The sequence below is a fragment of the Hyla sarda genome, chromosome 3 (genome assembly GCF_029499605.1).
Source record: "Hyla sarda isolate aHylSar1 chromosome 3, aHylSar1.hap1, whole genome shotgun sequence".
Lineage (NCBI taxonomy): Eukaryota > Metazoa > Chordata > Amphibia > Anura > Hylidae > Hyla > Hyla sarda.
In genome coordinates, this window is record NC_079191.1 from 209,843,935 (window position 1) to 209,870,311 (window position 26,377).

Genomic DNA, 26,377 nt, shown 5'->3' on the forward strand with positions numbered 1-26,377 from the left:
TAAAGGATAAAACAGCGGTGCATATACCTAACCTCAGCTCCATTCAAACAGGGGCACTCAGAAACCCTGTTCTCAGGTTGGACGGGGTCCCAGCAGTCAGACCCCAAATCGATCACCTGTGATTATGTGAAAAGGTGATAAGTTATCATTATGGGAAAACCCCTTGAATCTGGGTTCTTTAAAATTTTGCAGTCAGTCATATAAGCTATGGCAGTAGAGAAAACTACTAACTTAAAAAAAAAAAAAAAAATCTTATATTTCAAACACATTTGAGTAGCTTTCTAAAGGAAATAGGTTTAGATCATACTTCTATGCACTGGTAATTTTTATGTACATAAGCTAGCATATATGAAAATAAATAACAGGCAGATACACATATGGCAAATCATGAGTCCATTTTCATAGATTGCCCTTATTAAAGGGGTACTCTGCTGGGAAAAAAAAAAATATTAGATAGAAAGTTAAACAGGTTTGTTAATCATTTATATTTAAATTCCAGTACTTCCAGTACCTATCAGCTGCTTATGCTCCACAGGAAGTTCTTTTCTTTTTGAATTTACTTTCTGTCTGACCACAGTGCACTCTGCTGACACCACTGTCCATTTTAGGAACTGCCCAGAGGAGGAGCAAATCTCCATAGCAAACCTATCTTGCTCTGGACAGTTCCTGACATGGACAGAGGTGTTAGCAGAGAGCACTGTGGTCAGACAGAAAAGAACAACTCAACTTCCTCTGCAGCATACAGCAGCTGACAAGTACTGGAAGGATTAAGATTTTTAAATAGAAGTAATTTACAAATCTGTTTAACTTTCTGGCACCAGTTGATTTGAAAAATAAAATGTTTTGCAGCAGAGTACCCCTTTAACATTTGTCTGTCTGTCTGCCCTTGAAATATGTTCTAGTAATAAGAACTGAACATTTTGCTTTCCTCCTGAAAGAGTGCAGGACTGCACACTAAACTTACTAAGAAGATTCCACAGGAAGGAAAGCTTTCCACATTATTCTATTTAAACTTATGCCGAAAGTAAATTTGTAGATTCTTCGCTTTATTGCTTCTGCACTTCACTCATTCAGCTGCGTTAGAAACTCTGCTGCCTAGCCTAAGACAGACAGCTTGATTCTGTTTACAGGAGACCCAACAGGTTGGCTCCCTGTAACTGTATGTAAATATATGTATTTACTATATGTTTACCCACATAATGTCCATATCTTCCAGTTAGTGCAATATTCACTTGTTTGAAGTCAGGGCACAGCATGAAAAGTCTCACATCCCTATTCTGTGTGTCTACAGTAAAGGAAGAGGGAAACTGCAAGTGTCAGCAGAAGAAAAGATCAGCAGCAGGTTATTGTCATTCTCCAGGGGATGTTGGACGGAGGTTGATTTTTTTTTTTACACTAAATACCAGGGAATATATATATGCCCTCCATTTGTCACATTTAGAGGATGTTTTCATTTTCCACTAAAAATAAAAGAGAATATGTGCAGTTCACATTTATTTACTGAAGAATATATTAACTTTGGTCTAGTTACTTCTCCTGAGCATATAAAGATATGTAAACATTAAGGCCTAAATGTAGCAAACTGTGTGAGAGAAAAAAATAGTGATTTTCTCACAGCAACCAATCACAGCTCAGCTTTCATTTTACCACAGCTTTTTAGCTGAGCTGTGATTGGTTGCTGGGGGAAAATCACTATTTCTTCTTTCACAGTTTGATAAATCTGGGCCTAAGTATCTACCATTTTGCTGCTGTACAGTCTGCACTCCTTTTCATGACTGGCTGTGCTGCTGCCCGCTCAAGCTGATAACCTAAGGCAGCAGATAGGTGAATGATGTACACTGCACAGCCTGATTAATTGTCTCTTACTCATATTTTTTTTTTTTTTTTTAGAGGGGTTCAGAGGGTAGTAAAATATTTTTTGGTGTTATTTACAGTTGTCTTCTTTGATCCCACTTGTTCTTAAAAAAATACCCCTCATCAGAGGAGAAGTGTCTAAAAAAAGAACATCTACAGTCAGAGTGGATAACTTTCAAAATCTCCAGGCTGGAAGAATTAGGGACCAGGGTTACTGTATTATTTGTGGAGGTCAGAGGACTCTACAGGTTACAGAGGTATCACAGTTAAGGGGGTACTCAGATTATCTGTTCTGATATTTAAGATGGACATGGTAGATTTACTCAGCTGTATGTTATGTAATGTGAGAAGGGATTCTTCAACTAAGGTATTAGGGTCAATAAATTCTTTGTACCTCACATATTGAGAGTTAGTACTGATGTTAACCTCTATTTAAGTGGGAAGATTTGGGTTTGGGAAGGACATACTGTACATCCTATTAGTACTCCGGAGCCAAGTGGACAGGTAACCAATGATTGTGCTGTGTATGTAAAAATAGGGACCCGTGTAATACAGTACACCCAGTTGTAAATGGTTTCCTTTTGGGTGACCCCCTTTTAATCACACTAGGCTTAATACAGTTACCGTATGTGGTCTCTTATTCACATTTCCCTTGCTGGCCTGAGATCCATTTGTATATGTGAGGCTAATTTTTTTTCTTCTTCTGGGTGTAAACTGTTGGTACCTATAGTCCTCCCTTTCACACTTTAGCTTTTCTGATTTTTTTGCTCACTAGATCTTTTTCAACAGCATATATATTCCTTTTTACCAGACTTTGGAGGGAGAAATAAATCAGGTGTTGATTGATCACTTTATCAACTTTATCATTTGTCTGGTGCTCTTGTCTATAAGGGTCCATTCACACGGCAGAATTTCTGCTTGCGGAATTCCGCCACTAATTAAAGCCCACAGACTTCTATGGGATTCCACACTCCCATTCACACTTCTGAATTTCCACTTGCAGAAATTCAGAAGTGTGAATGGGAGTGCGGAATCCCGTAGAAGTCTATGGGCTTTAATTTGAGGTGGAATTCCGCAAGCAGAAATTCTGCCGTGTGAATAGACCCTAAGTCTATGCATCATTCCCTTAGAAGATTTCATCGTTTATATCTTCCAGTCTGCCATAAAAGTCGTATCAATAAAACAATAGGTGGGCTTAAACAGTAACCTGATCTCTTTAGGCGTTATATTTTCCCTTACATGCCCTATGTGTATTGAAATAGTATTGTATATTGTACTAGGTCAGTGGATTCTAAATATATGTTTATCTAGCACTATGGTATCTCAATAACCTTATAACCTTAAATCTTTGATAATATATATTGAAAAATATCACATTGGATAATATTTAACAAAGAGCAAGTTATGGGTGATGCGTCCAACAGAAAAGCTATATTAAGTACACACAAACCTTTCTAGACTTTTCCGTAGCAATGTCTGGCTCTTAATGATCTTAAAAAAATAAAATAAAATAATAGAATGGGTTTAGAGAGAACATTATCTTTATTCTTTTGTACTATTACGATTATTAATACTAGTACTCTTCACATTTTTTAATGTTATATTTCTTAAAAAGGTAGTACGGTCATTTTTTTTGTTTTCATGAAAACAAAAAAGTAACCTTTAGCATATGTAAAATCAATAGTTTTTCCCATGTGACAGTTGTCCATAGCTTTTAGGGGTTAACAAGAAATGCTGAATTCTTGCATTTACATGATAGCAAAGTCGAAATTAAAAATGAAATTTAAACATTGTAACGGCACACTTTTATTTGCAGTAGAAATTCATTACACTGTCAACAGAAAACTGCCTCCCATATTAAATATTCTATAGCAGACAATAATGTATCATTATTAAATTCGTCAAAAGCAGTATGTATGTGTATATGGCCGGCAAGGTGAAATTAGTGCATTTACCAACGATTAGCGTATTCAGACCAAAACCTACAAGTCATGCCTTTTCAGCTGCAATAATACTACCTACACAACAACAACAACATAATCACGTTTATAGGATCCAGAATACAATCATGTCATAGTCAATGCTTGTTCCACATTGGTGTTGCCATGGGCCCTTGTGCTGATCGCTCAACTGTTATATATTCCTCTGGGTTGTCTACTGCTTGGTAATGAATCAGCAGATCCTGAATTGCACATTCTTCAATCTAAGAAACAAAAACTGTGCGTTAGTCATTTTTGGCTCTCAAATGTAAATAAAACATCCACACACATTTAGCACCAACCCCTTATAGAAATGTTCCTCTCCTAATAATTCAGAAAAGGTATGGATCCTTGGGTAATGGTACATTTTATCCAATATAAAACTCACCACCAGCTCCAGTAAAATTTATGACTTTATTGAATCCACACTCGTTTTGAAAGTATGTTGTCCTTAACCCCTTAGGGACTCAGCCTATTTTCACCTTAAAGTGTACCTGTCAGATCCAACAATTATAATTTTTTTTAAATATATCACTCAGTACCTAATCCTGACAATGTACATATAATTTTTATGTTTCTTTATTTCTTTTTTTATTACACTTTTAATTTAGCTCACTAGTCTGAATTCCTCTCAAAAGGGAGGGGGCGTGGCCTCACTGTAGATCTCCGCCCCCTCCCTCAGTATGCTGTCTGCTCACATCTCCCCTAGCATTAGCAAAACTACAACTCCCAGCTTGTCCTCACTGACAGTAGCGGGACACAAGCTGACAGTGGGAGGATTTTTCCTCCACCTGTGAGCCCTGCGCTCATACCTGTCAATCAAAGAAGTGTGTCCATGACATAGGTGATGATGCATGGACACAGCAGGACTAGTATGTGTCCAAGCAGACAGGGGGGACAGTTGTTTGACTGGCTTTTTCAGTATGAAATACTAAAAATTTTCTAATGAAAGTGATTGCAAAACCTATTGGCTTTGCATGCTTTACAACATATCAAAAGTTTTTGTATTTGACAGTGCCCATTAAAGGACTCAGCAAATTTTCATTTTTGCATTTTCGCTTTTTCCTCCTTCCTTTTTAAAAATCATAACACTTTCAATTTTGCACCTACAGACCCATATAAGGGCTTGTTTTTTGCATCACCAATTCTACTTTACAATGACTTAACTTATTTTATAATATAACCTGCGGCGAAACAAAAAATATGTATAACATATATTTAAAAAACATTTTGAAATTTTTGGGGGCTCCCGTTTCTACGCAGTGCAATATTTGGTAAAAATTACACCTTATCTTTATTCTGTAGGTCCATAAGGTTATCCAATTTATATAGGTTTTATTTTATTTTAATACTTTAAAAAAATTATAAACTGCATGCACCAAAATTAGTATGTTTAAAATTGGCCCCTTATGACCCCTATAACTTTATTTTTCCATGTACAGGGTGGTATGAGGGCTCATTTTTTTGCGCCGTCATCTGTAGTTTTTATCGGTACCATTTTTGTTTTGATGGGACTTTTGGATCACTTTTTATTAATATTTTTATGGTGTATGAAGTGACCAAAAATGCACAATTTTGAACTTTGTTTTTTTTTTACGTGTACGCCATCGACCGTGTGGTCTCCCAATTCTTATGTGATTTTTCACCCTAATTTTTATTTTCAACAGCATACAAAATGACTGTCTCAGATTTTTCCCAGGTTGCAGTGCGTCGAGAAGTGACATCACTAGTTCGTTATGCAAAGGGAGCCAGTTCTGCTTCAATGGGCGACTGCTGGGTGGAAGAGAGATCATTTTGCAACAGCTGTAGGCACCCTGGTTAGAAAACACTGGTCTTTTGAATGGATGCAGCTCATTTGTGCTGTAATGGGTGGGGTGGCTGATGTGTGGGAGGAAGAAAAGTAACTTCACACTTACAAGCCTAGCATAGAACTATGGGATGTGTAGTTTAAGAGACCAAACTCCAACAGGAAATTCTAAGTTCACAAAGAGATAGCCTGGCAAATATGTACTAAAATCACCTTATGGTGGTTAACCCCTTTAATTGTGGTTTGTATGTACAATCCCTATAAACATTGGGACAGAATAAAAGCCTTCGGTGTCAAAATGAATAAACACTACTAAGAGTATACATTCTCGCAGCTTTCCATTGCATCGCGGATCGAGACAGGGTTGTCCTCTTTCCCCGTTATTGTTCGCTATTGTAATGGAGCCTCTTGCAGAATTTATTCGAGCTACGCCCGAGATAAAAGGGTTTCAGTATGGAAACTATATAAATAAAATCTCTTTATACGCAGATGACACTCTACTATATCTGAATGATATGGGCCGCTCTCTTAAAAAGGCAATAGAAATATTTACTTGTTTTAGTAAATTTTCCGGAATTATCATAAACTGGGATATGCCTCTGGATAGATGGGTATCTTATATAAAGGTGGACGAGAAAGTAAGTCTAGAATGTGCGACCCAAATCAAATATCTCGGTATAGAAATATCATCCTCTGTACATGACTACGCAAAGTTAAATTTAGTACCCTTGCTCAATCGTATTAAGATGAAAAGTGCTGCATGGCGGAAATTAAATCTCTCCCCAGTTGGTAGGGTGAATCTTATTAAGATGACAGTTATGCCACAACTCCTTTATTTTTTACATAATTCTCCTGTTTGGATAAATTTCAGTCTCTTTCAGCGAATTAATATTCAATTTCGTGAGTTGATCTGGAATGGGCGTAAGCCCAAATTAAAATTAGAATATCTTTATTGCTTAAAACAGGAGGGCGGATTGGCTTTGTCTAACCCCTGGATATACTTCCTGGCAGCACAGTGCCAACACCTTAGGGGATGGGACAATTTGGAGCCTTCTAATCCTAGCATGTCTATGATAACAAGTACTTTGATACGTAATAATTTATTAATAGCCCTAGAAGCAGATGAATTTAAGAAAAGTAAAAACTCAGCTCTCCCAACCTTTAATTTAATACATAGAGTCTGGAATAAAGTAAAAGATATGAGAGGGTTGGGGAGAGTCAATGAGTATACTCCCTTATGGGATAATCCACAGCTTTTAGAAATTAAAAAATTACAAGGCTTTGACAACTGGAAGAGACTAGGGGTAGTATGGCTAAAAGATCTGTTTAAAGCTGGCAACCTCCGCTCTTTCAGAGAGTTCCAGGAGGATTTCAATGTTCCCGCTAATGCATTCTTTCAATATCTACAGCTGCGCCATGCGGCCAGGGAACAACAAAAATGTTTCTCTTTAATCGCAAAAAAAGACTTAGTCTTTGATGTAATACTAAAAGAGAAGAAACAGAAGGGTTTTATCTCGAAAATATATAAATTTCTTATCGCGAGTGGCAGGCCGATGCACTCGGTACCAGCCTTTATGAAATGGCAGAGGGATGCGGATATCAGTAACGAACAATGGAAAACAGTACTCAATAATATTCCCAGTCAGGCCCTTGGAGAAGGGGCGAGATTATCTCAATTATATATTGTGTATAGAGCATATAGAACCCCGGCCCTTCTTCATAAAATAGGTTACAGTAAAGATTCAAAATGCCCTCGGTGTCTCCAAGATTCCGCGGACATTATACATATGTTTTGGAGCTGCTTAGATATCAGGCGGTACTGGGAAGAAATTATTGGATATATAGGTGCTGTATGGGATATTGACCTGCCTCTGGATCTCAAAACTTGTATACTAGGGTACCTAGATAATTTAGACATTCCAGCTCATATAAAGTTGGCTATTGGGAGACTTTTGTACAATGCTAGGAAACTAATAGCACAATTGTGGAAAGATTCATCTCCTCCCAGCAAAAAACAATTTCTTAAAAAGATGGAGCAGGTGGTCGCTTGGGAGAAAGCGATTTACTTAAAGAGAGGACTAGCAGACAAATTTAGTGCGATTTGGAATAGGTGGATTATAAGACACTAATGTAATTTAGTTTCTGTATAAGAGGGGTTTTTTTTTTTAGGCCAGTGGATATTGTAGTACCTAAATACCTTTGTTTAATTTTTTTTTTTTTTTCTCGAATAATTATGTTTCGTTATATACTGATATTGTATTTTTATTTAATATTGCATATATTTATGGTTCTGTAGTCTATTATGTTGCAAAAAAAAAAATAAATAATAAAAAAAAAAAAAAAAAAGAGTATACATGTGTCGTCCCCAATATGTTTACAGATTGTACATTCAAGCCATTATTAAGGACAAAATATATCCAAAACATGTCAGTAAGGATAGTGTTTGTTAAAGCGGATTAAACGTTACTGAAGGTGATGGTGAGTTTTATCTTTAATAAAGTTTCAAATGTGATATCAGCATAATATTGTGTAAGGGTGTGTTGACGCATGAAAATTTTGCACTAGGTAGTAAAATCAGCTGTAGAAAAACTGTAGCAAGATCCGTACATGTGACCGAACCCTTCGGCTAAATCAGAAATAACAACACACACCATGTACGTAAGACTTAATGGCCATATATTTTCTATGTATTAGTTTTACTGGTACCTGGATGAGTGCTAGAGGCTTCTCCCTACTCCTGATGAGGGCAGCCTCTTGCTTCTTTTCTTCTTCAACAATTGTAGTAAAAGTGACTGGCACCGCTGATGACTTGATATTATTTGAGGACACAAGCCATGGGCTGCAAAAGATTACATAGTTAGTATGGTTGAAAAAAGACATACGTCCATCAAGTCCAACCAGGAAGATCGAAAGCAAATGTCAAAAGGCATACATAAAAAAAAATAAAAAATTAAAAGATTTTCATTCAAAGAATGGGCTTCTCTATGCAACCAGAGACATCCAACCACTTTGCACTGGTATACATACAATTATATAGCTAGCATCAGATCACTTGAAAATAAATCTAAAACCTGTTTAAATATATACATTTAGCCCTCCAAAAGTAAATGTAATAAACATATTAATCTAGTTGCTGCAGAGCTGAGATTACCATGTAACAACCCGAATTGTAAGGATGTGTTATTTGTTATATGTCATAGAAGAGCAGGTGACCAGGTTATCTTTATTCTACTACATAAACATACATTTACTAAGTGTCACATAATAAAATCATTACTTGGAAGACTCTGGATGTGGCATGTTACTCTTCCTGTTGGATTCAGGGGCCATGGTTTCAGATGGTCTTCTGATAAGTCAAAAAGTAAAAAGATGACATTATATTAAAAAAGTTAAATATACACTTAGTTAATTTTAAAGCAAAATGCTAGTAGTTATCCCAGTAAAATAAAATATATCAGAATACAAACAACGCTTGCATAAGGAGGTGGATTATATATTAAAGGGAAACTGTCTGCCTGTTCATCCACACTAAACCCAATATAATGTGTTATAGTGCGGGTGAACAGGAGTCCAACGAGGGGTCACTTACTTAAATATGTCCAGTAGGTCCTTAGATGTGTCCCAGAAGATCCTCTGCTGAATTTAGTGAATCGTGCGCAGGGGGCAGGGCTTCGCTGGCTCAATTTACATATTCATTGTTTGTGACTCCACATCCTAGTGAAGTGGAGTCACAGACAATAAATATGTAAATTGTAGGGATGTCCCGATACCATTTTTTTAAAGAATGAGTACAAGTACTGATACTTTAATTCTAGTACAGTCGATACCAATTACGAGTACTTTTATTTTAAAAGGGAATCTGACACCAGGGTGACCCTGTCTCAGGTGCTGCTTACTGTGCTGATATGTGGGTTCCTTGCTGTGTACAATGGAGGCAGCTGCTGTAGTATGAGCCAAGATTTCTCTCTTCTCCATTGGGCAGAACAGGGAATTTCCATTGGCGGCGACACCGATGACCAATGTTCACATGGTGAGCAGCGGTAGAAACCCGGTCACCTACCTATAAATTCAAGTTAGTGCAGGTGACTCTGCTGTAAGATTGCCTTTAATAGTAGGTAGTATCCCCTTGCAGACATTAGCAGCAGCCCCCCTGTAGAACCCCCCCTTGTAGACAGCATCCCCCTTTAACAGCACCCCCCTTGTAGACAGCGCCCCCTTGTAGACAGCGCCCCCCCTTTAACATTAGCAGGGCACCCCCCCTTTAGACATTAGCAGCCCCCCCCCCTTTAGACATTAGTATCAGGGCCCCTGTAGACTGCAGCTCTCCCCCTTGTAGACAGCTCACCTGTGGCTGTCCTCTGAAGGGTGCTGCTGCTCCCGTCCCCATCAAGGCGTTCTATGGAGGAGCATGTGACATGCACGTCACTTTGCTTCCTCCGTATAGTTATGCTGGGCGCAGTGGAGGAGGTTTAGGGATGTGTGTGTCAAATGCTCCTCCATGGAACGTCATGATGCGGACGGGAGAATGGGAAAGTGGAGCGGCAGCAGGTATCGGATTTGGTATGGGGGACATTCAACGAGTCCCTGATACCATGGAAATGGCTAGTATCGGTATATCCCTAGTAAATTGAGTGGGCGGAGCCCCGTATCATGTGTGCAATTCACTGAATTCAGCAGAGGATGTTCTGGGGGACATATCTCAGGACCTACTGAACATATTTAAGTAATAGACCCCTCGTTGGACTCCTGTTCCCCCACAGTATAACTATTTAATATACTAATCTGGAAAAACAAACTAGAATGACTTCATTGTTAAATGGATTTTCTAGTGATGTGCTATTGGTGGCTTATCCTTAGCATAGGCTATCAAGATCGGATTCATGTGCCTTTAGCTGCATAAGGGGGCTTCAGAGAGAAGCCCAATCTCCACCCACAATAATAAATAAATTACCTATTCTAAAAACAGGCCTTTAATAGTACCGTTCAGGTAAACCCCTTTAAATCATTTGTCGACACGTTACACGTAGACAACAGCATCCTGAATAATTGAGATGCTGACATACACATGCATGGACTCCTTTGATTTTAATGGCTTGAACGTAGTCAGCTAGTGGCTCAATTCTGGTCAATTTCAGAGTGTATACAAGGCTTGGACCCTAAAGCACAGCAGAATAAGCTTTAGGGTCAGAGGCACCCGTTTATCATCATCCAATTTTGACAGGATGCCGATGTACTGTAGGTGCATGTGTCAGCAAATTATGGTGTGAATGCACCATAAGTGCGTTCCGTTTCATGGGCTGCAGTAGATTTAGCTTTGGACTGCAGACTAACCAAGACGATATAGGGTTGTATTCACATGGGCAGGCAGTTTTAAGGTTACTGGGCAGGCAGTTTTTATTGTGAAATACTTTTAGATATCACACATTTTTGCTCTCATTCGTGTGCAATATCCTTTTAACAGTTCAGGCATAATCTTCCCTCTCCTTTGTAGAAAAGGTTATGTGATGAGGCCAGGCTGACTGTGGTTTGGAATCATTACACTCAAAATAATCTTCACAATCTGATGAAACATTTTTAACATTTCTTCCTAAATCAGCCATCAAAAAAACAGTAGTTTCCAACAAAAAGGGCTGTTAAGCTTCAAGCTATTTAACTGTGTGCAATGACAGCTCAGGTCAGACATACACTCCCTAATATATCTAACAGCACCAATTAGATGTGGAATAGACTCGGATTCTTCCAAAAGAGAAATCTTTATTTCTACAAGGATAGACTGGATGCAAATGCAAAATGCTAATACAGGTATACATATCCTGGTAGTATAAACCCTATCACCCTAACTGCTGTAGACGTATTTCATAAGAGCATTCACATAACACTAATAGTAACATGAAAGGAGCCTCTAGATCACAGGCCATACTTCACTATGAGTAGAAAACACTGAGGACTTCCACCTCCATTGGAAACACTTTGATGTTATATTTCATTTCCATACAAAGTTTGTACAGAAAATCAGCACATTTCAGATGCTGCTAGCAACATGTGTAAACCACATACTGTAAGTCCCATACAGGATAATAATAGATCCCGCCGAGCGTAACCACCACTAAGTTGTTGTGCTGGGGACTTGGTTTACAGGTATGTTTCACCCATCTACAAAGATGCTGGCAGCATCGGAAATGCGTTGGTTTGCAGTACTGATGTTTTACGGAAATGAAATAAAAACTTTGAGAGTAGAAAACACAGTTTTTTTCTATTCTGTATGATATTAATTTTTCTTATACCGCAATACCAGTCGGGCCCCTCCCCCCCCGCAATACCAGTCGGCCCCCTCCCCCCTTTGAATGAATGAATTATCAGCAGCAGCGTTGTCCCCACATCGGGGAACTAATCATATGTGACCTGCGGGTGCTGCTCCCCCCGTCCTCCTGTGAGCCGCCGGCGCTTTAAATGAATGAATTGTGTGCCGCAGCACTGGAAATGAGAAGCAGAGAAGAAGCAGTCACATATGTTTAGTTCCCCAGCATCGGGGGGGGGGGGGGGGGGGGGGGGGGGATACCGTTAAATACCGTGGAACCGCCATAACTTACAAAAATACCATGATATGCATTTTTGGTCATACCGCCCAGCCCTATGTGATTGTAATTTATTGTATGACTTGTAATGACGACTGAATGATCAGTAAAGCTCTTTCAATAAAAAAAATAACCACCACAAAAAAAAAAAAAAAAAATGCCCCTCTGTCTTTTCCAAAATTGTGTTTGTATAAGTAATTTTATGTGTTTTTTCCCCCTGCATTATTCTCTTAGCATGTCATGTTAAAATGTTATCATGTAACTCAAGGATTTGTATTAAAGGATTTTTTCCACCTATAGAAGTCTATGGGATAAAAATGTCACAATTTCTTGAAAAAATAAAAATACACCAAAAATAAAACCGTAGGTCTGGTATTTCAAATGTCCCTACTGAAGCCCAGCTCACGTAACTTAAGGCAAGTATGGCATATTTAAACAGCATTTTTTTTTTTTCTTTGACAGTTTCCAGCCTTAGTCTCCCAGGAGGCACTGCAGCCAAGAAATAGTCACAGATCACCGTTCTGTTTGAATGTAGCTGTGCTAAAAAGAAGGCAAGCAGAAAGCTTTGAGGGGGATTAGTGCCAAGTATCCCTTACAAGTAGTGACACACATTTGGAGCAAAATGTGGCAGAATGTGGATGAGCTATTGACTACCACCATCCTTATGTAGTCATTTCTGTAATGGACAAGGATTCTAGAAACCAGCTCTTCTAACCCTGATAAGGTATCCTGTGAAATGAGCAAGGCTTCAATCACAGGCAGTTTTTGGCATTCAGGAATCTGGAAGAGCTAGGTGACAACCCCTGTGGGAACTGCAAGTTTCCTTAGTGTCTATTTTTGGCCTATCTAGTAGGCCTCATAGTGATTAATCATTTTCATAAGAACAAATGTTAGATTCAGTGATTTCACATATAAAGAAACCTGTATTCGTCTCAATCCAAGAGACCCTTGTTCAGCAATGGGTGGCAGTGTCCCTCTCGCTCCTCTTCTCTGCTGGACGGGATGTGCCAGCAGTGTGAGTTACTAAGCACTGGCAGCTTTTGCTGTCAATGTGGGGGATACACTCTACATAAGCATACACACAAATTTGTGCCACACTGTCAATTTCTCAGCAACATATTTGGGCAAGTGTTTTGTAAACTGCACAGTCTGAAAAGCATTCCTTAACCCAGTGTTTCCCAACCAGGGTGCCTCCAGCTGTTGCAAATCTACAACTCCCAGCCTGCACGGACAGCCCTTGGCTGTCCGGGCATGCTGGGAGTTGTAGTTTTGCAACAGCTGGAGGTGCCCTGGTTGGGAAACACTACCTTAACTCCTTAATGACCAGACCTAAAAAAAGGCCTTAAAAGGGGTACTCCGGTGGAAAACTTTTTTTTTTTTTTAAATCAACTGGTTAAACAGAAAGTTAAACAGATTTGTGAATTACTTCTATTAAAAAAATCTTGATCCTTCCAGTACTAATTAGCTGCTGAATACTACAGAGGAAATTATTTTCTTTTTGGAACACAGAGCTCTCTGCTGACATCACGAGCACAGTGCTCTCTGCTGACATCTCTGTCCATTTTAAGAACTGTCCAGAGTAATAGAAAATCCCCATAGCAAACATATGCTGCCCTGGACAGTTCCTAAAATGGACAGAGATGTCAGCAGAGAGCACTGTGCTCGTGATGTCAGCAGAGAGCTCTGTGTTCCAAAAAGAAAATAATTTCCTCTGTAGTATTCAGCATTTAATAAGTACTAGAAGGATTAAGATTTTTTAAAGGACAACTGCAGTGGTACACATTTATATATGCCCGTGCCTCAAAAATAAACAAAATAAAGTCATACATACCTTCCTACGAGCCCCCGTTGGTCCGGCATAGGCCTCAGGGTCCGGCAGTGCTGACGTCATTCGACTTCCTGGGGACGGGGACGCCGCAGAGCCGTCGGCGTATCACCGGCCGTAGCGATGTCCCGCCCCGGCCTGTGATAGGCTGAGCCCACTGTCATGTAAGGAGCTCTGGCCGGCTTCTTACATGACAGTGGGCTCAGCCTATCACAGGCCAGGGCGGGACATCGCTAGGGCCGGTGATACACCAACAGCTCTGCGGCGTCCCCGTCCCCAGGAAGTCGAATGACGTCAGCACTGCCGGACCCTGAGGCCTATGCCGGACCAACGGGGGATCGTAGGAAGGTATGTATGAGTTTATTTTGTTTATTTTTGAGGCCCGGGCATATATAAAAGTGTTCCACTACAGTTGTCCTTTAATAGAAGTAATTTACAAATCTGTTTAACTTTCTGGCATCAGTTCATTAAAAAAAAAAAAATTTAGTTTTCCACCGGAGTACCCCTTTAATGACTAGCTATTTTTTCCCATTTATGCATTTCTAGAAGCCAAAACTATATATATTTTTTTTCATATTCAAAGTTTTATTGAAGTTTTTCAACAATGGTGTACCAAAAACAGCATTACAAACATATATCTGCATGAAGTACATATGTACGTAAGTAAACTAAACAGTAGTAAGAAGCATAAAAGTAAAACATTCTGTATGTCAGCCTTCCAATATAGGAAGACACCATTATGTAGAGACAGTAGGCAATCAACCGTCGTTATAATAAGGAGGACAGGTTGCTAGTATAGAGCGGTGCGCAAGGCATTTCTGGAGCATGTGCCTAAGGCACAGTCGGTATCTAATACTAGAGATAGATGTCATTCGCTACGTAGTCTGTACTGCGTACATACATATCAGGTAGTCATACCCAAAACTATTTTTTGTGTAGTTTGGCAGTACATATAAATTAATGTGCAATTTATAAACTTATTTTCTTTCTTTGATGCAACAACATGGGGAAAGGTGTTTCTGGCATAGTTTATTTTTTTATTATTATGATTATTATTACAGTTCTGTTTTCACATTAAATAACCTGTGACTTTAATTCTTCGGGTCATTATGTTTTACTAGCTTTTGCCCGCGGCTTTGCTCGCATTAAATTTGGGGTAACATAGATCTTCTTTTTACGATCCTATAGTAATGAGGCCGCTCTGGGTAAAGTCTACGGGCATCCAAACAACCCGAATTCTTTCAACTTTGGTCGCCGCTTCTAAAGAGTTAATGCTGGACAGCTTCCGGAACGGCCATGTCCGGCATTAGCCACGGGTCCTGGCTGCCGATAGCAGCCGGGACCATGCGGGTATGATGCGAGCTCAGCTTTTGAGCTCGCTTCATAACCGTCCCGTGCCGCAGTGCCGGGTATACCTGCTTCTAGCTTCAAAAAATTTTTTCATACAAACTTTTAACCCCTCCCCCCCCCCCCACCTTAAGTGTCTACGTCTTAAAAACAACACCTGTGAAAAAAATTCAGCTTTCTAGGTCCAAGGGTTTAGGCTGGGCGTTGATGAGTCAGTCTCTCAGTGTGTCTCTGTCTCTCTCTCTCTCTCTCTGTCTGTACAGATTGGGTTTTTTTTTTTTTTCACAAAATCATTTTCTAAGCATTTTTTTTTTAAATGACTTTTTATTTATCCCAATAAGGAATTATTTAAAAAAAAAAAAAAAATATTATTTCATAGAAAGCATACTCTATATGACACATTTACTTTTTCCTAGCAGCATGCACACCAAAGACAGCCCTCGGGTCCTTTCTAGGTCTCCAGGGCAGACTGTGGAGCATTTTTTGTTGTCTGATGGGGTCACTGGGAAACACAGTAATCCACTCAGAGCAGGGGATCCCTTTGATAATAGATTGAAGGATCCTACCCGTGCTCCAGAGGGCTCTTAAGAACCAGAGCTGTAAGTGTTGAGAGTATTTTATACATTTCAAAATCTTTGGCAAATAGCAATTTACTACAGGCAGACAAAACAGGGGGTGGTCTAGATCCATTAAATAGCTGTGGTTAATATCCAGCTGAAATAGATACAACTACATGCTCTGCTGCATAGCTTAAAATGCTTGTCTGGTTTAGAATTTTGTTTTCAAACGCTGTATTAGGGATCTCCAAGTTAGTATACGTGGTTTACCCATTCAGAAAAACTAAAAAGAAGCTTCTGAATACACTTATTAGCTTATTATTAAGGAAGGTTTTAACAAAATGGGATTTGCCAAAGGGTTATTGTCTTGTTTTATACTATTTAGTGCTAATACAACTATTACTAGTATTGTTATTGCCTTCATCTGTATATGTCACTGATTTAATACCAACCGAATGACAACGTTATTGATAGCAGGTATAGGGAAACTGTTAGCAGTGACAATGGATAAATTGCACTTGTTATACTGCAGGATTCTCAAGAGGATAAGAACACAGACTGGTACAACAGTGCACCCTAGTGGTCATATGAAATGAGTGCGATGAATTAATGAAGTTTTGCGCAGCATTAATTAACAGGAAGTGATTAAATTACTTAGAACTTTCAACCTGAGAAACTCAACACTAGTTACTTCAGAGGTTCCCAAAGGTATACCAATAGGTGTCATTTATTATTCCCGCATGATAAGATGTGACGGTGTGAAGGGCGATTCAGTCATTACAATAAAACTAAAATTAAAGAGAGCCTGTTACCAGGATGTTATTTTACTGTGTGTAGCAAATCGCTATAGAATCACATGATATAACATTTTGTTTGTGTCCCTTAAGCCGCTGTGCCCTAAAACCTGTGCAGGTCACACGCCTTACTCTCTGGCTGGTCGTCCCATCTGACTCATTGGAGAAGACAGGCTCCATTATCGTCTATTCAATGGGCTATAACTAAGGATTCAATTGAATGAGACCTGGTGCGGTCTAAACTATTGACATGTCTGGACAACAGGTTCTTACAAATGACACTTACACCAATTTTTTTTGTTGCTTCCTAGCATAGAAGACACGTGTCTATATAGGGGTCCTGTATATACTTTGTGTCTCTGTTCCCAGTATCTGCCACAATAGCCTGCACACCACAAGTGAATACTTGCCTCTAGGACTACATTGCTTTGGGCCACTGTCCCTTATGTTTATATCCATACAGAGTTTCAGACGGCATGGTTTTGGGCCACACACAATGAGTCTCCAGGTCTACAGTACAGTGGTAACTGCTTGGTGCGCAATTGTCCTTAGTAACATGCAACCATCTTGCTTCTGTGACGTATCCCCCAGTGGGTGGGACCGCCAGGGAGGAAGTAGAGTGGTATTGCAAGGTTTTGGCACTTCTGTCATAAGTCCAAGCTGTTCAGTCCGGCAGCAGACTCTGCAGAGTTCCTGAACCATCTGCACTGCACAGGTAATAGGTATGAGTGTGCGTGTTTCTTACTGTGGTTCTTGTTCTGCAGATGTCTGTTACAAAGAGAAAGCACAAGAGCGAACACAAAGCATGCATATGTCAGCAGCCTCCACCTGTGGAATGTAATGGATAGGTCTGTGCGGGATGTGTGCCTACTGAATTAAATTCTCATGTGCATTCTCAAGCTCATTCATTCCCGGCCTCTTTGAAGTCTCAGTTAATAGATCCCTTTAAAGATTTGTTTCAGAACGCTAAGATTTCTTCTCTGCTTGAGGTGGATAAGCGCACACTGGAGTCTTGAGATACGGAGAGAGAAAATCAACTAAGGATCATTTGTTTTGTCTCCCTTCAAACAAAGGAACGGTTTTTCCTTTTCCAGGGAATCAGCTTCATCTGGAGTGCATGAGAAATGAATAGCAGAAACCAAACCAGAAACAAGATTTGAAGCCTAGGTTCAAGAATCTGTACAGACTCAGGATGTTTCTGCTTGGAAGTGCCACCTGAAATCTGTCATCCCTGTTGAGTGATCCATTAAAGGGGTACTCCGCTACTCAGCGTTTGGAACAAACACCCGCCCCCTCAATGCAAGTCTATGGGAGGGGGTGTGATGGCTGCCACGCCCACTCCCATAGACTTGCATTGAGGGGGCAGGGTGTGACATCATGAGGGGGCGTGACTATGACGTCACGAGCTGCCGGCTCCAGCATTCGGAACAGTTTGTTCCAAACACTGAGCAGCTGAGTACCCCTTTAAGAAAGGATTCCGCTCTCCTGTCTAAGGCCATGTTCACAGGGTGTAAAATGTGCAGAATATTCGCCTGGAAAACACGGACGGACGTTCTGTACATTTGAATAAGCTGGCGGGTGCTAGGATTGCTCGGAAATGCGCCGTCTCATAGAAATCCACAAGTCTAATCTTTTTTATGGACAACGGAACCCGGATTTCTGCAGTAGAAACATCTGCCGCAGACATTCCACCTTGTAAACAGTACAGAAGAATCCCATTAAAATCAATAAGACTCTTCTGCAGCAGAATGTCTGTGCGGAATATTGTGGCAGAATTACGCACGGACATTCCGCCATTTGACCATACCTGCAGAGTACTTATTCTGCAGCTGCATTAAATAGTAAATTCTTCTAAGCAGTAAAAAACTTGAGACCAGCATTTTACCCGCCAGTTTCCGCTTGGCATCTTGCCTTATTCCTGAATTGCCTTGTGTCATCTCCGTTAGAGCCATCTGACCGAGCTTTTCTTGGATATTAAGCAGACAGCAGTCTTGTATTTACAGAGACCCTAATTACCGTATTTTTCACCATATACGACGCTCCGGCATATAAGACACACCCAATTTTAAAGGAGTGGTCTTCAACCTGCGGATCACCAGATGTTGCAAAACTACAACTCCCAGCATGCCCGGACAGCCATTGGCTGTCCGGGCATGCAAGGAGTTGTAGTTTTGCAACATCTGGAGGTCCGCAGGTTGAAGACCACTGGTATAGGAGGGAGTACTCGCGTGTCCCTGCCGCTCCAGACCTGTCACCGCTGCCCTGGATGTCGCCCTCCATCGCTGTCGCCGCGTCCCCGGGGTGTCCCCGTCGCTCCGGAACGTCTCTGCTGCCCGGTATCCTCGGTCTCAGTCGCCGCCATCACGCCGCTCCTATTGGATGACGGGACGACTTGCGCAATGACGACGAAGGAGAGCGCCGGCCATGCAGGGGATCCCGGCACGGAGCAGTCCTTTGCCGATCGGACACCGAGGAGGCAGGTAAGGTCCCTCCCGGTGTCCTGTAAGCTGTTCGAGATGCCGCGATTTCACCGCGGTGGTCCCGAACAGCCCAAATGAGCAGCTGGGTTACTGTCACTTTCGCTTCAGACGCGGCGGTCAGCTTTGATCGCCGCGTCTGAAGGGTTAATACAGGGCATCACCGCGATCGGTGATGTCCTGTATTAGCCGCGGGTCCTGGCCGTTGATGGCCGCAGGGACCGCCGCAATATGACAGGGTTTTAATGTTTATTTGCCGTATAAGACGCACCAACTTTTCCCCCCCAGTTTTGGGGAAGAAAAAGTGCGTCTTATACGGCGAAAAATACGGTATTTAGGAACAATGAATCCCTTTTTCTTCAGGTTAGTGGTCCTAATATAGAAAGCAAGACTTCTCTTTCTCGATGGATTTGAGGAATTATCAGAGACTGTTCTACTTTGCTAGGAAAAGATTATGCGGACAGTAAGGTCGGTTTCAAACGTCAGAATTTCTGCACTGATTTCTGCATTAATTTACAGCCAATTCACCTTTAATGGAATTCCTGCAGCAGAAATTCTGATGTGTGAATGGGACAGCAGAATTCCATTGAAGTGTATTGGCTATAAATTCATGCAGAATTCTATTATACTGTTCTATACATTCTCCTTTCCTTTAGATCTACTTTTATATTGTGTCTTATTTGATAAATTGGTTAGTGTTAATTGTTTTTATATCACTAATAAGTCTTCTGCTTTAGAATAATTACCATTGTGTGCTGCCTATGGGCATCCAGAAAAGGAACATTTTAGGTAAATTTCTATTTTCATATATTCTGCATACAAGGACATGGAAATGGTGCTGAATAGAAACCTTCACAAACAAGTACTCAATCCCTTTCAGAATGTAGGAACATTAACTCTATACAAGCAAGGAACACTATAAGAGGTCTTGATGACTTATTGCAGTTCACACATACAAAGGCTTCAATTCCTGCTTAACATACAGCTCAACATGGGTGTATCAAAGCAGTAAAAGAGCAATGTTATTGGTTCTGCTAGACTAAGTACACATTCTGGGGAAAGTTATAAAAACAAAGAAAGCTGCAATTAGATGAAAATAAAAGGACAGCTGAAGGACAGCCATCCATAAACCTCTCCCTTTGGGTGCAACACAACAACATTGTTACCTCTAAAAACAATCACAGATTAACCCTTCAATGACCTAGGAAATTAAAATATTAACCTTTTTAAAAAGTTTTTTTCTCTTTGCCTTTTAATAGCCACAACACGTATGCTTTTACAGATAAGTAGGAGGGCTCGTTTTTTGCAGGGCCAACAGTTATATAATGATATCTTTAGTTATTCCATTAAATATACTTTAAAAACGAAAATATTTGAGAGGTGGTGGAAAAAAAAAAAAGCGGAATTTTGCTCATTTGTGGGGGTTTCTCTTTTATACCGTTCATTATACGGTCAAACTGACATGATCTTAAATCTTCCAGTCAGAACAAATACAGCGATGCCTAATTTATATATTTCTTGTATAATTTCCTAGTTTTAACAAATAGAAACTTTTTACAAAATATTTGGTATGCTTAAAAAATGTTCCTGCTCTGATCACTATAAAAACATTTATTTTTCTTAGAGCTGTTGGGTGTCATTTTTTGCACCCTGATCTGTAGTTTTTATCTGTACCAATTTGACATAGATCAAACTTTTTAATTGCTTTTAATTTTATTTTTTATAGAGTATAACAAAAAAAAAAAAAAAACCTCACAATTCTGGGATATGGTATTTCTCATTCACCATGCAGGTTTTTACAACTTTTTCGTCCCCTTAGGGGACTAGTGCGAGCAATCTTATGATTGCACATCTACATATGTACTGCATTGATCCATTGCAAAAAACGTAACAAAGGATAGGGTCAGCTCACCCCCAAATGAGGTCTTCATATGTAAGCCATAGGACACAAGTATTTCCTTTGGAAGCTTTGAACAGTAACCGCCTAGCCATGTCTCAGTGTAGAAAATCCACAATGTAAGAGATGAATCCAGCTACCGTGAAATATTTAATTTTTATTTAAAAAAAAAGTAAAAAATGAATAAACTCACATATTGTGGACCTTATCAAAACCGCTCACCATTGGCGTTTCGATCTGTTAACAGATCTTTTTCATGGCACAAACTGAACACCATAGCACATAGAATATATACTAGTTGTCTCACATGTATGCAGCTGATAAGACACGCCCCACTGAATGTCATCAGTCCGGTTCCGTAAAGCATTCATTGGGTTAAACCGGAATTTAGACAATATTATACATAGTGACATAATTCTTATCACAATAATTGTATCAATTAACCATATCAAATGTCTGTAATGATTTGTCGTACATTTATTGATTTCATATGGTTAATTGATATATAATGAGGTAAGAATTATGTGACTATGTATAATATTGTTTAAATGCCGGTTTAACCCAATGAATGCTTTACGGAACCTGACTGATTATGTACAATGGGACATGTCTTATCTGCATACGAGTGAGACAACTAGTATATATTCTATGGGCTACGTTGTTCAGTTTGTGCCATGATAAAGATCTGTTAACAGATTGAAAAGCCAAAGTTTTGTGAGCATTTTTAATATGGATTATGTTTTTTTGATAAGGTCCACAATTTGCAATTTTGCTCATTTTTGTAATAAAAATGTAATTTTTTATGGGAGCTGGATTCATCTCTTACATAACTGATCCATTACTTCTGTGCCATATAGGAAGCCATAGGAAGGGTCTAACAAAAGCAGAGTCCCAGAACTTGCAGAGGCCTTGATCTGCCATAACAATGGATCGCCTCCCCGCAAACGTGTAATGTGGAAGCAATCCGAAACACACTACCATCAATGATGCAAATAAAGGAAATTTAAATGCTGCAATCAGTGTTTATAGTGGCATCTAAATGGTTAATATTCTGCATCGACCAGAGATTGTCACCATCAGTTCCGGAGCTTTCACTCTTATTTACACTCTGACAGACTTGCATTCACTAGTATGTCCTGTACTTTTACCTTGCAGGTATTGGAGGGTCCACTTCTTTAATGTGGGTGACTTTTTTTTCAGTATCTCTCAGTGTATTCAAAACAACATATTTTTGCTCTTCCCGAAGGAGGTCCCGGAATGACTTTGGTTCTCCTTCATAATGTAAAGAGCTTGCCCTGCAGGAGAAGAGTGGGTAAAGCAATTCATTACAGTCATTTAGTTATTTAGCTTGAAAAAACAACAGGTTGTCCATTGAATTCAACCTCTCTGAAAAATGTAAAAAAAATCCCTTAGCCAAATGTTTTAAACTTTGTTTCCCAGCAATCAAACAATTTCTTCACACTGATAATACATAATTGACCGCTAACTTATTTATAACCCTCAACTTCACCTGTCACAAAACACCCAGCCGTTTTGAATAAAGTCTTGATATCTGCCATTAGCCCCTTTAAGACATAACATACATGTCCACAGGAGGTAGCTGCTGCATAAGCTCGTGCCTACAGACTGGTCACTCACTGATGTGCTGTCTAAAATGTCTCTGTTAGACCATATTAAAGGGGTACTCTGCCCATAGACATCTTATCCTTTGGATGGGATCATGAGGGTTTGATCGCGGGGTCCCACCGCTGGGGACCCCCGCGATCTCGGCTGCTGCACCTGGAGTTCGTTTAGAGCATTGTGACATCACGCCCATCAGGCCCCCACCTATAGACGAGCATTGAGGGAGCGTGGCCGTGAAGTCACAAATCTCCACCCCGCATTATCAGTCATCCGGCATGGAGCGAAGTTCACTCAATGCATCGGATGTCATGGGTGCCACAGCCGAGATCGCGGATAGGGGATAAGATGTTTAGGGGTGGAGCACCATTTAAATCCACTGATATGACCATGTTCCTGGTGCTAAATGTTTTGTGTATGGCACACTAGCTGCACAGAATCTCCTGTCTTAATTGTATTATGGGCCATTTCAAGACATTCCTTTTCTCCACTGTTTCTTGTTTTAACTTACCATCTTAGAAAGAATTGTGTTTCAAATTCTGGGCAATATGCAAAACAGCTCATCAACATGCCACCAATCCTGGTGGCATTCCCTTGGAATTAGAGTATCTATTTACTGTGGAGTCAGGCTACCTGACCAGGATTATGCCAAGCTAGACATCTCTCCAGAAGGAAAGATTTAACCCATCTGCAGACAGCCTGTTTCTGAGTTTTTGCTCCTCATCAGTGCAGAGCAGGGTTGATATGCTGGGCAGCAGCTCTGGTGAGCACTAGAACAGCAGAGCTGTGTCTAGTAGCAAAAGTGTTGTGTGTAAAGAGAATTTTACACCTTCATAGTAGAGGGGCATGACTGAAGCTGTAAATAGTGGCAATGTCTGTTAGAGAGGAGAGTAATCATGGAACTGTAGTAGTAGGAACTTTACAAGGCAATCCTTCCCACAGCCTGCCCTGGCAACATCAAAATAAAAAGTTCCATAAAGAATTGGGTAAAATAATATAGGGAACATTTAAACAACACAATGTAACTCCACGTCAATCACACTGTCCACTCAGGAAGCAACACTGATTGACAATCAATTTCACATGCTGTTGTGCAAATGGAACAGACAACAGGTGGAAATTATAGGCAATTAGCAAGAAACCCCCAATAAGGTAGTGGCTCTGCAGGTGGTGACCACAGACCACTTCTCAGTTCCTATGCTTCCTGGCTGATGTTTTGGTCACTTTTGAATGCTGGCGGTGCTTTCACTCTAGTGGTAGCATGAGACTGAGTCTACAAAGCACACAAGTGGCTCAGGTAGTGCAGCTTATCCAGGATGGCACATCAATGCGAGCTGTGGCAAGAAGGTTTGCTGTGTCTGTCAGTATAGTGTCCAGAGCATGAAAGCACTACCAGGAGACAGACCAGTACATCTGGAGACGTGGAGGAGGCCGTAGGAGGGTAACAACCCAGCAGCAGGACCGCTACCTCCGCCTTTGTGCAAGGAGGAGCACTGCCAGAGCCCTGCAAAATGACATCCAGCAGGCCACAAATGTGCATGTGTCCACTCAAACGGTCAGAAACAGACTCCATGAGGGTGGTATGAGGGCTAGACGTCCACAGGTGGGGGTTGTGCTTACAGCCCAACACCGTGCAGGATGTTTGGCATTTGCCAGAGAACTTCAAGATTGGCAAATTCGCCACTGAGGCCCTGTGCTCTTCACAGATGAAAGCAGGTTCACACTGAGCACATGTGAAAGTCTGGAGACGCCGTGGAGAATGTTCTGCTTCCTGCAAAATCCTCCAGCATGACTGGTTTGGCTGTGGGTCAGTAATAGTGTGGGGTGGCATTTCTTTGGGGGGCTGCACAGCCCTCCATGTGCTTGCCAGAGGTAGCCTGACTGCCATTAGGTACTGAGATGAGATCCTCAGACCCCTTATGAGATCAAATGCTGTACGGTTTGCCCTGGGTTCCTCCTAATGCAAGACAATGCTAGACCTCATGTGGCTGGAGTGTGTCAGCAGTTCCTGCAAGAGGAAGGCATTGATGCTATGGACTGGCCCACCCGTTCTCCAGACCTGAATCCGATTGAGCACATCTTGGACATAGGGTCTTGCTCCATCCACCAACGCCATGTTGCACCACAGACTCTCCCCAGGAGTTGGCGGACGCTTTAGTCCAGGTCTGGGAGGACATCACTCATGAGACCATCCACCACCTCCCATGCCCAGGTGTTGTAGGGAGGTCATACGGGCACGTGGAGGCCACACACAGTACTAAGCCTCATATTGACTTGTTTTAAGGACATTACATCAAAGTTGGATCAGCCTGTAGTGTGGTTTTCCACTTTGATTTCGAGTGTGACTCCATATCCAGACCTCCATGGGTTGATAAATTTGATTTCCATTGATAATTTATGTGTGATTTTGTTGTCAGCACATTCAACTATGTAAAGACGAAAGTATTTCAGATCTAGGATGTGTTATCTTCGTGTTCCCTTTATTTTTATAGCTATAGCTATATATATATATTATATATACACACACATATACACACACTTCTGAGCTATGGATTTATCAGCTGGTGCAAAGTCACGTGCATATGTGCACTTTTATTAGTACTGACAACCCTTTTAGGCCTTTAAATACATTTCAATCTTGTGAGTTATAGCCTGTAACCCCCTCGGAAACAAAAATTTGAAAGATTCACCTAAGATGACTTATCTCTGACCAACTAGCTTTAGAAGAATTTATTTCATAGCTTAAAAGATGGAATAAAAACAGAGGTTTCTCCTGGAATGGGAAGTCTGAGGTATTCTTAGTCCTTACTCATCTACAGTAAGATGCCAGAAAAGTTCCCACCCTTCTGGCACTGAACAGTGCCAGAAATACTGCTGGATTTCCATTGCAAGTATTTCATTTCAATGGATTTCACAAGTTGCACAGCACTTAAGTTATGAATGGAAACCAAACATCCCTGCCAAAATTATCCATTGATTGTTAATGCACAACCAAAAAAAACAGGATATGCGTGGCTATAAAACATAGTCCAGGTAATCCGTACAAAAACACAAATCCAATGCTATTTATAAATAACGTTGGGCTAAATAATTGTCTGACACAATAGTACAGCCTACTGCATTTTACAAATGGATTATACTTCTAACGCTGGAGGAATGGTGCCTGACTAGGGCCAAGATTTTATCTGAAACAGGTGGATAGTTCTCAGATGTTGGGAAATTACCATTTCAATGAGAGGCGTTTAATGCTCCTTTATTTTTCCCTGTTCAGTTTTAAAATTGTTGCTCATATTCAACAAACATTATTGAAACATAATGCGGCTCATATGGTTAACATCAATGTCAAAGAGGCCAAAGAATTGCTATCTAACAAAAGCACTAAAGTACTCTAGCAAGTTCTATATAAATGACATTATCAGAAAGAAAATTCTTACAGAACATTGTTAACCTTGGCTCTTTATATATGATAACTCCTGAATACGTTTAAACACCATCTCCCTTTTTACCCTTTCTTTTAAAGCAAACTAGAAATCACTTTGTGAGGAGCACAGTTGGGTGCTACAGGTTATCAGTTCCCCAGAAATAGAGCTTAAAGTGCCCCTGTCAGTTTGACGTTTTAAAAATGTCAAACGTTTTGATCACTTG

General features: G+C 40.3%; 1 protein-coding gene across 2 annotated transcripts in view; it reads right to left on the bottom strand.

Annotated features, from left to right (window-relative positions):
- Window positions 1–3,425: 3,425 nt before the first annotated feature.
- IBTK (inhibitor of Bruton tyrosine kinase) overlaps window positions 3,426–26,377 on the bottom strand; it is a 101,007-nt gene continuing 78,055 nt past the window's right edge. The window contains exons 26-29 of one of the 2 annotated variants that reach the window (XM_056565959.1): window positions 22,261–22,407; window positions 8,918–8,986; window positions 8,347–8,479; window positions 3,426–4,057 (exon numbers count right to left, since the gene is read on the bottom strand). In XM_056565959.1, the coding sequence (XP_056421934.1) occupies window positions 3,932–4,057; window positions 8,347–8,479; window positions 8,918–8,986; window positions 22,261–22,407 (475 nt within the window). In that variant the 3' untranslated portion in view covers window positions 3,426–3,931. The remainder of the gene's footprint in view (window positions 4,058–8,346; window positions 8,480–8,917; window positions 8,987–22,260; window positions 22,408–26,377) is intronic. The other variant, XM_056565960.1, reaches the window with a different exon arrangement.